The sequence below is a fragment of the Sander vitreus genome, chromosome 22 (genome assembly GCF_031162955.1).
Source record: "Sander vitreus isolate 19-12246 chromosome 22, sanVit1, whole genome shotgun sequence".
NCBI lineage: Eukaryota > Metazoa > Chordata > Actinopteri > Perciformes > Percidae > Sander > Sander vitreus.
In genome coordinates, this window is record NC_135876.1 from 9181752 (window position 1) to 9195778 (window position 14027).

At 39.6% G+C, this 14027-nt stretch overlaps 1 protein-coding gene across 2 annotated transcripts; it reads left to right on the forward strand.

The window, feature by feature from the left end:
* The first annotated feature begins 653 nt into the window (after nucleotides 1-653).
* Nucleotides 654-12558, forward strand: LOC144536967 (copine-3-like). 2 transcript variants are annotated; one of them, XM_078280333.1, is made up of 17 exons: nucleotides 654-801; nucleotides 1543-1691; nucleotides 2129-2308; nucleotides 2780-2854; nucleotides 2944-3015; nucleotides 3098-3178; nucleotides 4634-4723; nucleotides 5648-5746; nucleotides 5960-6046; nucleotides 6437-6496; nucleotides 6601-6734; nucleotides 7813-7867; nucleotides 8012-8063; nucleotides 8207-8340; nucleotides 9014-9250; nucleotides 9595-9707; nucleotides 10665-10755. In XM_078280333.1, the coding sequence occupies exons 2-16, from the start codon at nucleotides 1560-1562 to the stop codon at nucleotides 9703-9705; spliced, it is 1599 nt and encodes a 532-aa protein (XP_078136459.1). In that variant the 5' UTR covers nucleotides 654-801; nucleotides 1543-1559; the 3' UTR covers nucleotides 9706-9707; nucleotides 10665-10755. The 2 variants fall into 2 exon arrangements, with proteins under 2 accessions (XP_078136459.1, XP_078136458.1); XM_078280332.1 differs by lacking the exon at nucleotides 9595-9707 and having other exon boundaries at nucleotides 10665-12558.
* The last annotated feature ends 1469 nt before the right edge of the window (nucleotides 12559-14027 follow it).

Below are 14027 nucleotides of genomic sequence, written 5' to 3' on the forward strand. Positions count from 1 at the left end.
AACGCACAAAAAACACTGCAGGGCAATGTATAATCATCTACCACGCAATAAGGCAGATACAAAAAGTGAAACATTTTGGATATTCCTTTCAAAATGAACCATGACCCTCCCCTCAATTTTGTAGCGGCCCTTCAAGAGTCTCCTTGCCTTGATGCTAGCTCCCGATGCTAGTTGGAGGCAAGTGGAGAAATTAAATTATTATGTCACATATATCATCAAGGGTATTCACATTCATGCTCATACTAATAATATTAGTATCTGTATTATCTTGCTTTCAAACAATATAAAACCCTGCAACATATCCCCTTAAAACAGCCATGCAATGGTTGCTCCTGACTTCCAGTGGCCACAGTCAGTAACTGCAGAACAATTTGAAATTGATCAAGTTTGCGTCAATGCAAGTATGAGAGCATAGTAGGATTTCCGGTAAGTAAAAACCTTTCAAAATACAGTGACCCAATTTAAGCAATTATAAACAAACTAACATACTATGTTTTATGTTACAAGATTAATCTTTCAGATTAGGAGTTATAAATTCGCGCTAAAACGGGGTTGTCACAACAACAACAACAACATCATCATCATCAACATCATCATCCTCCTCCTCCTCCTCCCAGTTGTAGCAGCAGACGTCACGATGTTGTTTGCGTGGGCGTGGTCTTAATTTTGGCACGTCAAGGCACTTTCGAAAGGGCGATATCTTCCTACCACAGTGTAACGTTAACGTTTCGAGCTACTAACAACACATCACAAAGTATTTTCTAGTTTTGAGTCCTGCAACGCGTCCACACACTTTTAACGGTACGTTTGAATTTAATTCAGCGGCTGCTTGTGTGCGAAAGTTAACGTTGTTTGCCAATTTATTTATTTAGCGTTTACTAGCCCAGTTAACGTTAGCTAGCTAGCTGTTGTACTTTCTCTTAAGTGTAGCTACTGCAGCTGTGCAGCTTTTGCCCTCCACACCGACTAGAAGACCTATAGTGCTTGAGTTGTCGTCACATTGTCCGCGAGACTCGACCACGGTGTTGTACTAGCTAGCTAGTTACGCGTTGTAACGTTAACGTTAATTGTTCGAAGATAGCTCACGTTAAACCCAGAGCCATACTAGCTAAACGACCCTCATCCTAAATTACACTGATGTTTGTGGCGTCACTTCACATTAACGTCGGGCATGCAGCCCTAGATGATACCAGGATATTTACTGTACGTCTGTCATAACTTATTGTTAGTGTTGCTGCCAGCTCCTTAATGTATGGTAAACAAAACTTAAATAATAACTGGTGATAGGTGTAAACTAGGTGTAATAACTCTAATAATAACTTAAAATAAACATGTTTAATGTAATTTACCTTTTAGTTGTAACGTCACTGCAAAGTTTAAACACATTTTTATTCGCAGAAGTAACCATACGTTATGTCCTTCACCTTCTAACAAATCTTGACCTTCATCATCAAGTTTGTGCGCGAACAAGCCCAAACGAATGCATTTTAATACATTATGTTCACACAGTAAAGTCCCTCTCTGTCTGTTTTGTTTACCCAGCTTGTTACCATACAGACATGGCTACCCAGTGTGTAACCAAGGTGGAGCTGACTGTGTCCTGTGAGAATCTTCTGGACAAAGACATCGGCTCAAAGTCCGACCCTCTGTGTGTCCTGTTAATGAGCAGCTCTGATTCCCAGTGGTATGAGGTAGGTAGGATGGCTGCATCTGGATTCATGACTTGTGTAGAGCTGTTTAAAATCAGTTTTATTTAATTGTGTCTGAATGTCAAACACCACAATCAGTTGATATTCCAAAATAACATTTATTTTGAAAAGGAAAAAAGGTGTTCCCTGCTCTAAAAAACAAGTTATACTGGATATTTTAAACAATATGCTCTACCTAGGTGTGGCAGTTACTGTACAGTAATCTGTTGCTTATGCAAGAGAAAACCCCATGTAAACCCTCAAATGGAAAAGTCAAGTGTTTTGTAAAGGAGCATTCACATCATGTCCATTTCCTGTTTCTTCAGTGCATGTGTGCCAATACATACTACTTTCTATACCTTTGTTCAGACTTCTGGACTTGTTTAAATGCGTGCATGTAGCAAAAAACAACAACAAAGCAATCCATCCTTTCCTAACAGGTGGGGCGCACCGAGAAAGTCCAGAATTGCCTCTGCCCAAAGTTTGCAACAAAGTTTGTCGTCGACTACTTCTTTGAAATAGTGCAGAAACTGAAGTTTGGGATTTATGACATCGACAACAAAACTATTGACCTGAGTGACGATGACTTCCTGGGGCAACTGGAGTGCACCTTGGGCCAGGTAAGGCTTTCTGTCTTCTTACAGAAGGACACGATACATGTTCGTACAAGGGCATCCTTTAGCTTCTAAAGACATACATCCAATCCACTTGTGGGTGTTTGGCTCTGTGGTGTGCTAAATGTTTCAATTCCTTACTTTCAGTTTCATTAAACAAAGTTTGTAAATGTTTGGTTCCCAGTTCCCAGCAGTATAACGATTTATTATAAACTGCCATCACAGTGGAGTCAGTCAGACAGGTGCAGGACACATCCTGTGCTGTAATAGCATACTATTGTTACAGATCACGAGTTATCATCCCTGATAAGCATTTGCTGTGTAGCCGATCTCAGTGTAATCTGATCCCACATGTTCGTTCTGCCTGGTTTTCATGGATGTTTGCCTCGTGGTCAGGAGGCTGCTGTGTTGTACTCACCCGCTGCTTTCGCTGCGGCTGCTGCTTCTTTAAGTACTTGCTTTTGTACTCTGTTTCAGGTTGTGTCCAGTAAAAAACTGACCCGGCCACTTGTCTTGAAGAACAATTCCCCTGCAGGAAAAGGGACCATCACAGTGAGTGGCAGAGAGAGCTAAAGAGAAATGTTGCAATGTTGTAGTTTTTTTTCCCCCTCTAATTTATTTTCACCTCTATTCTGCTGTAGATCAGTGCAGAAGAAATAAAAGATAACAGAGTGGCAAATTTTGAAGTTGAAGCAAGGAAACTAGATAACAAGGTATGGGTGATCATTTGTTTAAATATGAAATGCTGTCATTCATTTATAAATATTCACACTTATTGGAGTTTTTCATTTACAGGATTTCTTTGGGAAGTCTGACCCTTACCTGGAATTCTACAAGCAGACAGCGACTGGATGGCAGCTGGCTCACAGGACCGAGGTAACACTAATGCAAATCACATTGCTGCTAATGGCTGTGTAACAGCTGTGGAAAGAGAGTTACAGTTCTTATACAAGTATTGTTATATTAACCCTTCATTTCTTTTCTTTCATAACTTAATGACCCATTTTGGTTTTCATTCATAACTGTTTGTGTGAATAAAAGGATCTACTGATGTCCTAGTTGTGTTACACCGCACCCTTTGCAATAACGTGCACGTGGGGCCAAACTCCCATCTGTGTCGGAACAAGTGCCCCGCGCAACAGAAGACCACTGTAACCGTCTTTCTGTGCCCTCACTCAGCAGCTGCCCTGACAGACCCCTGAGACCAATTGATTTTTACGAGTGAATGTTAAATCTGATGTTATTTAGAATGAGGGAGCACACAAATCACATTTATGGGTGTGATTTGAATTAGAGAACAGCCAATCAAATCAATAAAATTCAAAGCCTATTTGCACAAAGCAGCAACGTCAGTGTTCTGTCAGGCAGATGGTCACACTAAGCCAGACGGCAGCCTGCTACACAACACCAGAACCACAGATTTATTTTGTCCTGCACCTTAGTTTGTTGAACGTACGACCAAACAAACATTCACCGGGGCAAAGTAATGCCCGCTAATCCCTTTTTTTCCACCCGTTTTGATAGTAATAAAATGAATGAGCAAATTTAAAAGCATGTTGACATTATTTTTGACTGCAAAAAGGATGACCAAATTAAGAATGTGCTTAAGGCCGGCTTCACACTGGATGCGTGAGCGTGGCGTTTCTGTTGCGTGGCGGCTGCGTGGCGTTTTCTGTCTTTACACACCAGAAACGTGTCTGAGGCGGCGCTGCTGCTGCTGCTGCTAGCCTTGTACATGTACAGTATGTTTCCCATTGATAAAATGCACTCAAGCAGTAGTATACTTCGTGTTTAAACATAAATATATACTGATTTGATTACAGCAAAGACAACGTCAGCAGTATTGAGGGCAATATAGGCTACAGAATATTTTGTTCTGTATTGACAGGTGCAATATTTGAAAATTGATAATTATTTATTTATTTATTATTTTTTAGCTTTTAATTACATTTATATCTGCATTTATGTCAAAACCTAGGTACTTTCAAACATCAAAATGTCATTTATTAAATGTATTTGTGTCAAAATGCCATACACACATCTTTTTGTGTTCTATTTTGCCTGGAAACGCTTCCAACGCGCTGGCGTGTCGCGTGAAAAATAGGCATCGGTTCTATTTCTAGCATGCACGCGTTTTCTGAGACGCGCGTGTCATGCAGGCAGTGTGTAAGCTCTAACCTGTTAACATGGGAGCCGAAATAAAAATGGACACGCCACGCAGCTGACACGCACACGCCACGCAGGCAGTGTGAAGCCGGCCTAAGTTCCATATGAATTTGTTCTTGATGGAGTAGTCTGCACCTGTATAATGTTCCTTAATTCTGTCCTCAGGTGGTGAACAACAACTTGAATCCAACATGGAAACCCTTTCGAATCCCCCTGCAGTCTCTCTGTGGAGGAGACATGGACAAACCTATAAAAGTACCTTAATACCTTTTCTTACAGTAACTACGTGCACATCTGGAATGTGTTTCTGACGCTTTCTCCGGAAATTGCATTCAGTGGTACTATGTGTTTACATGGGCATGACCTAATACAACCTTTCTTGAAGGTGTAAATAGTTTTCAGAGCACCATTATGTTGACTCTTTCGCATATTTGAAAACATGATTGTAGTGTATTTAGTACTAGCTTGATGATATATATATGTTTTTTAACTTCTGAAGCGAGCATGTCAGGAAGGAAGCTGTTTTCAACTATACAGTACAAGTGAGTTACCAGCGTGTTACAGTGTTTGTCTTTTTTCCATCTTACCATCACTTAATGGGTGAAATGTGTGTGAATGGAAAAAATCAGAGTAAGGTCTCTGGTCCTCGGGAGTTTTCTTCATCCAACTTAATCCTGTCACAGAACGCATTTGTCTGAAACTACACATTCTTCTTGTAGTCCTGTTGCTACCAGCTTTTGTCTAGTAGGACACCCAGTTATGTTTTGAATCTCACTTCTGCATGTTTTTGTTTCTTCTGTTTTCTACGTCTCCAGTTGTTTTGTTTTTAACTCAAAGGGTCAGTTTGCACCAAATCCCAAAAACCTTTTCCCACTGCTTCGCAGATAGTTTTGGTTTTATTTTCCCAGATTTTTTAGGATCTGCCTCCAGCCCAATACAATGGAGGTGAATGGAATTTTGAAGTGTCCCAGTTACTTTGGATAATGCATAGATCTCGCTGTGAACACTGCATCATTTTTTTTTTTTTTTTCTAGTTTTGGTGAACGGACCCTTTAGTTGAAGCAGCTGATGGGATTACATTTCACTGGAATTGTACCTCGTATCATTTAGTTATATTTGAGTTCTTTTTGTAAAACAGTTTTCTTGTTTGCCACATCACGCTTTTTTACCTGTTTCCAGGTTGAGTGTTATGATTATGACAACGATGGCTCACATGATCTTATTGGCTCCTTTGAGACAACAATGACGCGCTTCCAACAAGCATCACGAACCTCTCCGGTATGTATGTATGTATGTATACAGTGTTTGGATGTAACAGCTAACATTCCAAATGTTGTTTCAAATAGTCTTGGTGATGGTCAAAACCTACTAGTCATTGTGAATTAGTCTAGCGAAGAGCACCGACTAGTTCCAAGAAAAATGTACAACACATTACTTTAGTTTGTAAGGTCTTCTGGCATTGACACCCATGCTGTTGTGTTTTGTCCTCAGGCAGAGTTTGAATGCATCAACAGTAAAAAGAAACAGAAGAAGAAAAGCTACAAGAACTCTGGTGTTGTGAGCGTGAAGCTATGCGAGGTATAGTACTGTTGTTGTTTTTTGTATGTTGAATGTGCTCACTTGTGTGATTAATCCTTGGACTGGATTGGATGTCAGCCTGGAAGAGGGACAGTCCGGTTAGCCATCTCCCAGTGTCCGCTCTCTTCCCTGTGGGTAGTGAAGCAGAGGGACTGTAGGCTTTGTTCGGTTCTGCCGCTGATCGAGCAAATGCTGTTTGTTGTGGGTATCACAGCAAAAAGCTGTAGTCTCTGCGTTGTATTCCGGTGCTTATTTTTGACCAAGACAAAGGCGACGAGGCACTAGTTCCTGGCCGTCAGCTTGGTTTGTCAGGGCCTTCAAGTAGCCGTTTGGATTTGAAATTACATGCGCTCCAACACACTTCCATAAAACAAATGTTTTATCTTTAAGGTGGTGAAGGAGTATACCTTCTTGGATTATATTATGGGAGGCTGTCAAATCAACTTCACCGTAAGTTTGGGCTTCTCTATTAATGCCTCTTTTTGTTATTCATATGTATTACTGGGTCACTAATCAGCCCTTTGTGTCTGCTGGCTCCCTGAATGTTTTGTCAGGTAGCTATTGACTTCACAGGCTCCAACGGGGATCCCAAGTCTCCTCAGTCTCTGCATTACATTAGTCCTCAGGGCGTTAACGAATACCTCTCTGCTATCTGGTCTGTTGGCAATGTCATCCAGGACTATGACAGGTATGTATGACACATAAAACACAGTCTAGCACATTCAAAACTTCAGACAGCATTATCATTTGTAATACTATGTAATACACTAATGCAAATTAGTGCTAACTTCCAAATATTTTGAAGAAATACCCCATCACCAAAGTTCCCATTAGTTGTATACAGATCTTTTCCTAATTGTCTGAGTTGTCATGATGACAGAAGCATTAATGAAATACAGTAGAACAACTGACTGTGAAAGTACCTATTGGCAGCTTAGCTTGTATTTCTTTGTGCCAGCTATGTCTGGGATGGTTTGCATTTAATTGACAAAATATAAGGGTTGAGTGGACTTATATCTTTGACGTTATATAGCTCGTTTTGGTTTTGGAAATACTTTCCTTAAGTGGATCAAACTACTACATCTCATCCGTATAGCTGAGGTACTGACAAATGAAGTGGTGTCCGACCCCTTCAGTACTACAAGAGGTTGCCCCCAAAGGTTCACCTCAATCACCACTTCTGTTCATACAAGCTATTGAACCACAAGCAATAGCAATGAGATCTAGTAGGAGAATACAGGGGATTACAATTGGCAACAGAGATCATAGAATAGTTTTTTTTGCTGACGACATAACTTTATTCTTAAAACAATTAAACACATCCATACCAGCAGATCTAATTGGTAGTATCTCCTGATATAAAGTAAACGCTTCAAAATCATCACTAATGCTGCTTAACGGAAATGAAAGACAATCTATAAACCAATACTTATTTACTTTCAAGCTCTCATCTAATTTGACATATTTGGGCATCAAAATAACACCTCGTTAAGAAACTATAGCACCAACAAACTATGAAGTAATAATGAATGAATATGTACCTATATCCATGACAGGGAGAATAAATATATTAAAAATGAACATATTGCCCAAATTCATGTATTTATTTCAAAATATCCCTCTCGCACCACCTGCAGGAATGTCTCACAAATGCACTTCAGGAAAGGTTGTTGAAAATTGTATTTGCAATGAAAATTAATACAAAATATTGTTAAAAAAAATGTTCTGCCACTTATGCACCAGTGTTGTCTGTGCCTCCTGTGTAGTGACAAGATGTTTCCTGCCTTTGGCTTTGGAGCCCAAATCCCTCCCACATGGCAGGTAACACTTACATGTAAATATGAAACTAAAAAAGCATGCAAAAGTTAAGGCTGCTGTTTGCATGGAGTTTTAATCAGATTGAAAAGTAAATTGGTAGTTTAGCACAGGAACTGATATCTGAGGGTATTGTGTTTTGCTTAACAGGTTTCCCATGAGTTCCCCCTGAATTTCAACCCAGCAAATCCATTTTGTGCAGGTATGTTTACAAATCTTTGCACTGTAGTTACATTTAGACAGATTTTCAGACAAACACAAACACATGATATTATCTAGTGAACATATGCAGCTTAATATACAGCAGTACACAGTTTGGAGTGTGTTTATACATGTGTGTTCTAGGCATTGAAGGTGTGGTGGAGGCCTACAGAGTGTGTCTGCCCCAGGTCAAACTCTACGGTCCTACCAACTTCTCCCCTATCATCAACCACGTAGCCTGCTTTGCTAAGCAAGCAATCCAGCAGACCACCGCATCGGTGAGTGTTTGTGTGTTCAGCCATCACCAGTAATGTGACTGTTGGCTCTCATGTGGTTGTGCAATATTGAGCAGGATGGGGAAAGAAGCCTCTTCAGTACTCCTTTCCCTTTATTCTTTGTGCATTATTTTCACAATGGAACAACATGATTCAATAATAGCTTGATCCAGAGCAACAGGAGTTTTAGAATAATAACTGATTGCCCGTTCAAGCTATTTTCAGAAGCCAGGCTCACAGGTGTTAGATTTGGATGCCCTGAGAGGCACTGCCTTGAGTTGTATGCTTGACACAAGCTGGATATGTGTGGAACTCTGTGAACCCCTTGATTTCAGGCATAATAACTTCTTCAAAGTGGTAAGAAATGCCTGTGTTGAATGAAATTATGATCATAATAGTCTAAAATATTCACTCTGGTACAACTCGCCTCTTCGCTTTCCATGCATCTCATTGCTTAATAACAGGTGAATAACACCCATCGACAGCGGCTAGGTAGTAATTAGGCTTAAATGAATTGGAGGGGAAAAAACTAACAAAAACATTTGGGTCCTTAAAGAGACAACCTGTAGGGGGACCGAAGAGGGAAAAGTTACATAGTATGCCTTTTAAATCTTGCAAACAGTTCAGCCATTCAATTAATGATCTACTACCACTGTTGTCCGCTGTCTTTCCGAAGCAATACTTTGTTCTGCTGATCATCACTGACGGAGTGATCACCGACATGGATGACACACGCAGTGCCATCGTCAACGCCTCTCGTCTCCCCATGTCGATCATCATCGTTGGAGTAGGGGGGGCGGACTTCAGTGCCATGGAGTTCCTGGATGGAGACAATGGACGTCTGCGCTCTCAGACTGGCGAGGCTGCCATGCGAGACATTGTCCAGTTTGTGCCATTCAGGCAGTTCCAAAACGTAAGTCCCAGTGAAAACATTCGCCACTGATTGCTATATATAAGATATGGGTATGTGAATGGTGTTTGCTGTCATTTCAGCTGATTTTTTTTCTTCTTTTTTTCCATAAGCCAGCTCATTTCTTTAAAAAAATCGCATGCATTTAAAAAAAAATCTTTTTTCTAAGCATTTCATTGCGTCATTTTCAGTTTAACTGGCTTCAAAATTACAAATCCAAACATAGTATAGTAGTGTCCCCCATCCAATAACCAATATACATGCCCAAACTCAGGGGTTCCCAGCCCGTCAGCCTAGTAAATCTCACTTAGCTTACTTGTGTGCCTTGTGTATTTATCTCTTTTCAGGCGCCCAGCCAGGCCCTTGCCCAAAGCGTATTGGCCGAGTTACCTCAGCAAGTGGCCTCCTTCTTCAGTTTATTCAAACTGAAGCCTCCCCGCGATCCCAGTCCTTCATAGGGGTACCCCAAATATTTCAGTCATAAACCCCACCACCACCCTTGCCTTTGCTTGGCCTATATGAATAACTGCTTCACTGCATGCATGTAGTGATTGCTGTCCTCATTTTTTTCCTTTCAACTTTTCCAACTCTGTTTTGCTAAAGATCCATCATCAGTGCTGTGTGAGAGAGAGAGTACAATACATTCTGTACCTTTTGTTTGAGGATCTGAAGCACTGTGACTGATCTCAGAAACCTATTCTTGTTTATATTAAAGGGAAAACTCCCCTCTAGATCACGAAAACGGATCAGTTCGTGATACAATTTTCAGTTTTAGTTTCTAATTGATACCTATCCAAATATAGACAACATATTGTTACGATATTTGCAGCACAGCTACAATAAGAGCATGATATTTTCAACATTAGCAGTATATCTCAGGTTGTGGTGTGAGTTATTGGATTTAAGGCCTCATCACACAATCAATATTGTTTGTATGGCTGGGTTGTAATCAAAATGTTGCAAGCCACAAGCTCAACAGCAGTTCAACTATGCTGTAGTACACCCTATTCAGTCAATCTTTGGCCACGGTTTGAATTTTGAGCTGATTTCCGAGGCGAATTGGGTCAAAGCTAGACAAAACTAAGAGGAAATTACGAAACAACATTGCTGCTGTAATTGCAATTGCTGTCACTGTTGTTGCTCCCTCCATCTGTACAAGTACAAGTACAAGCAACTCCTCTGGAGGCTTCCAAAATAAGTGAGAGAAAGGTGGCATCCCGACAAAAATACTCTCCAAATAAAGTGAAAGTGTGGGTTTTTCCTTTTAAACTCTTCATCTGCATAACTTTCTACTTCTCATTCATGCTCTCTTCACCTAATTAAATCAGCAGTGATAATTATCACATGCTAGTTTATTAAAATGTCTCTTCACTGTTCACTGCACTGTACTTTTTAAACTCTTTCTTTCGTACTGCAGGGTCCTCGAGAAGCACTGGCAAAGAGTGTGTTGGCAGAAGTACCAGGTCAGCTGGTGGACTTTTGCACTACAATGAAGCTGAGTCCACCCACATCCATTCCCGCACCAAACCCTGTACCAAACCCTGTACCAAACCCTGCAGGGACCATCTGATACTACAAGGAAGAAACCAGACATACAGCAGACCTAATTTCATCTCCTGCAGCTATAAAGCAGATCCCAGCTTAATCTCATCACTCAATTAGACATATGTCCTTCCTACCAGCATGCAGCTTAGTCAAAGATAGCCACCCAAACCACACGCAATACATCAAAAGTAAACACTCCACACTATTGACCAAAGATATTAACATTGATGTGTGTTCATTTTAGCTTTTATTCAGTACTACTGCAACTTAAAAATAGAAAACAAACAAATCATTCCATCTGTCGTTTTTGAAAGATTAAGTTGAAAGGCAGGGAATTGCACTTTTAATAATAGTTTTTGGAAAAAAAGTATTCAAGATGAACACGGAAGCATTCGTTGTTTCTGTAGTAATCACTGAACAAGATACGGTAAATCAAAATAATTGTCATTGCAGGAACACTGCACTGCTTGCCTGTTTGTTTTTAATGCATCATAGGAGTGTGCAGTTTATTTTTATGCCAACATGAAGTTACAATAGTTATGTAAAAGACTTTTACACAAGGTAACAAAGATGATCTTTTAATCATGGCACTTAATCACATGACGTCATTGTGCTAACCGAGCGTCGTTAACCTTTACAACCGAGCCGCTTCACTACACTTGTTAGATAATGTTTCATTACAGAGTTCTCTGTTGATTTGTGTTTGTCACTGTGTGCTCGCGGTGGAAAATGAATGTAAACAGAGAGTGGCGTGCCAGAAATGCAACGCGCCATGACGTAGCTCCCCTTCAAGGCCAGGCTAATGTTGGAAGTCCCTCTAGTGGACAGAATGTGTAACAACAACCACCACATGCTTATTGTGGCATTGACAATGCAGAAGCCTGAGTAGTGTAGTACATAATAACAGGCTGCATTTGAGCATACATATTCGAATATCAAATAACAAATGAAATTTGAGTGGTATTATAGACCGCTCCACCCCATATATGATGTTTACATCCTCAGTGAAAGCATAAGTAATGGAGGAAGCATAATTATGTACATGTAGCCAAGTAGCTTTGTTGTTGCTGCCGTTTTGGCACATAGAGAATTTATTTGCATTAATGTTTGACACACATGCTTTCCTATGCAATACCTATAGTAATGTTTTACTCAATGAAATGCCAAATTCTGTGTGTGGGTAATAAACCCAGTAAACCCAGAGCTATTTATACCTTAAGTATAAATCAGTAATATTGTAATAACTAGAAAGTCTCATTGTAGTGGTGTCAGATTTGGTTGTTTTGTGCCAGTGTGTCTTATCACTTGTGTAATTTTGACTGTGTGCCAGTTACTTTTGGTTACTTTCCCTTCAAAGACACCGTTGGGTAGTTCCCTGGACAAGGACTAACAAGTCCTAGATTAATACGTTTTTATTCCAATGATATGGCCATTGACTTAATCTCTGTTCGGGAAACTGACCTCTTATATACATATATATACACATATATATATATATATATATACACATCAGTATTAAACATGCTTTCACCATAGAAACTATACAGTACTGCTTATTGAAATCTATGCATGTTTAGTGCAAGTTTGTTTATTTTCGTTGTGATTGAATTGTTTTTATATGGTTGTACAAGGCAAGCTGTAAAACATGATGTCTCATGTATTAGCTTTAGTGCTCAGATAGAAATGTGGAATGTGCCTTAGTGTCAACATAAAGTACAGCAAGCTTGCTAATAAAGCACATCTTAATAAATACAAATTGAACTTGACATTCATTTAACACCTTTAAAAAAATGTCTACTGCCCTTTGTATATTATATCTACTAACAGTGTGTGTACCTAACAGAAATGGCCAAAAGTTGACTTTACTTGTGGTCATTGGGACAACTGCAGCATATGAATTTACAAAAGATACAATGTGATTGGGTTTTTTGATTTGTTTGATAATGTGATTTTGTAGAAAGCTGCAGTAGCCTGATGGGTACAACTTTAAAGGTCCCACAGTATGCTCATTTTCAGGTTCTAACTTGTATTTTGGGTTTCTACTAGAGCGTGTAACGAACTAGGGGTGTAACAATACATCGATCTGGATCCATATATCGATTAAATCCTCAATGATCCAATATTATCAATACATATCGTCATCTTTAAGCTGCACCTATATTTTGAAAGTCACTTTATATTTATTCTTTTCATTAAAAGAGTAGTTTGTTTTTAACAAATATCTGGAAGAGCTCAGTAATGACATTGACTAATCATATTTTTAGTTTATCAAAACACAGATTCCAGTTTATCAAATGTAAGAATTTAAGTATTCACAAGTTCATACGTAGATCTAAACAGTATTACGTTTTTGAACTTAATATAACACTTTGAGGAAACTTCTTAACCTAAATTGGCACACATTGTCCCTTAAATGTATTCAAAAAGACTGCAGCTGGTTGCCTTACTTTTTTTAAGTTCTCAACTTTTTCTTACAGTGATAACCCTGTAATATTAAGCCTGCAACATTGTAACTGAAGAGTGCACCAGCCAATGAACTATTGAGCCTTTTGGCAAGAGCAGACCAGATTTTACTGCGCATGTGTTGTACCCCAATGATATGACGTGTTCCATCTCCTCTTTTTACCCTTATTGACTATGGGGCCCATAGACTTTCGCCGGCTACATCCAGTTTAGCATTCCACTAACTTAAATGGGGGATACAATTATTTAATCGTATGGCTCTTCCCGACTTTCCAAATGAGAGTCATTCAATGCAAAATACAGCCGTCTACTGCCAGGGGTGGCTGTGGCTCAGAGGTACAGTGGTCGCACCTCAACCACAAGATTGGCAGTTTGATCCCAGGCTCCTCCGTCCACATGTCAAAGTGTGGCTGAGCAAGACACTGAACCCCAAGTTGTTCCCCAGATGCTGTATATATAGCTGTCTTCTGCATCCTACATGCGTCACTACATTGTACTGTGTGTATGTGACGAATAAAGTTTCAGGTTTTTTTTTAAGTTTCCAATGAAAACAATCAAACACTTTATTGTGTAAAAGAGTGCAAAGACAAAGCTTGTTCACCGATATCATTGTCGACAATATACAGAAGTGACAGCAGTTGTTGTGACATCACCTCAGTACTTGGAGACACTATTCTTCTTAACCTAGTGACCTGTACTCAGGCACTTTTTTTATATAAAAATAGGCTATTCTCTTTAAGTTGTTAATAACAAGATTGCATTTTTCTTCCTA

Excerpts from the sequence above, each read along its gene's own strand:
- LOC144536967 (XM_078280332.1), top strand. The coding sequence starts at position 1,560 with ATGGCTACCCAGTGTGTAACCAAGGTGGAGCTGACTGTGTCCTGTGAG. Across the intron at positions 3,016-3,097 it reads CAAGGAAACTAGATAACAAG|GATTTCTTTGGGAAGTCTGA; the intron begins GTATGGGTGATC and ends TTTCATTTACAG. Across the intron at positions 9,251-10,664 it reads CATTCAGGCAGTTCCAAAAC|GGTCCTCGAGAAGCACTGGC; the intron begins GTAAGTCCCAGT and ends TTCGTACTGCAG.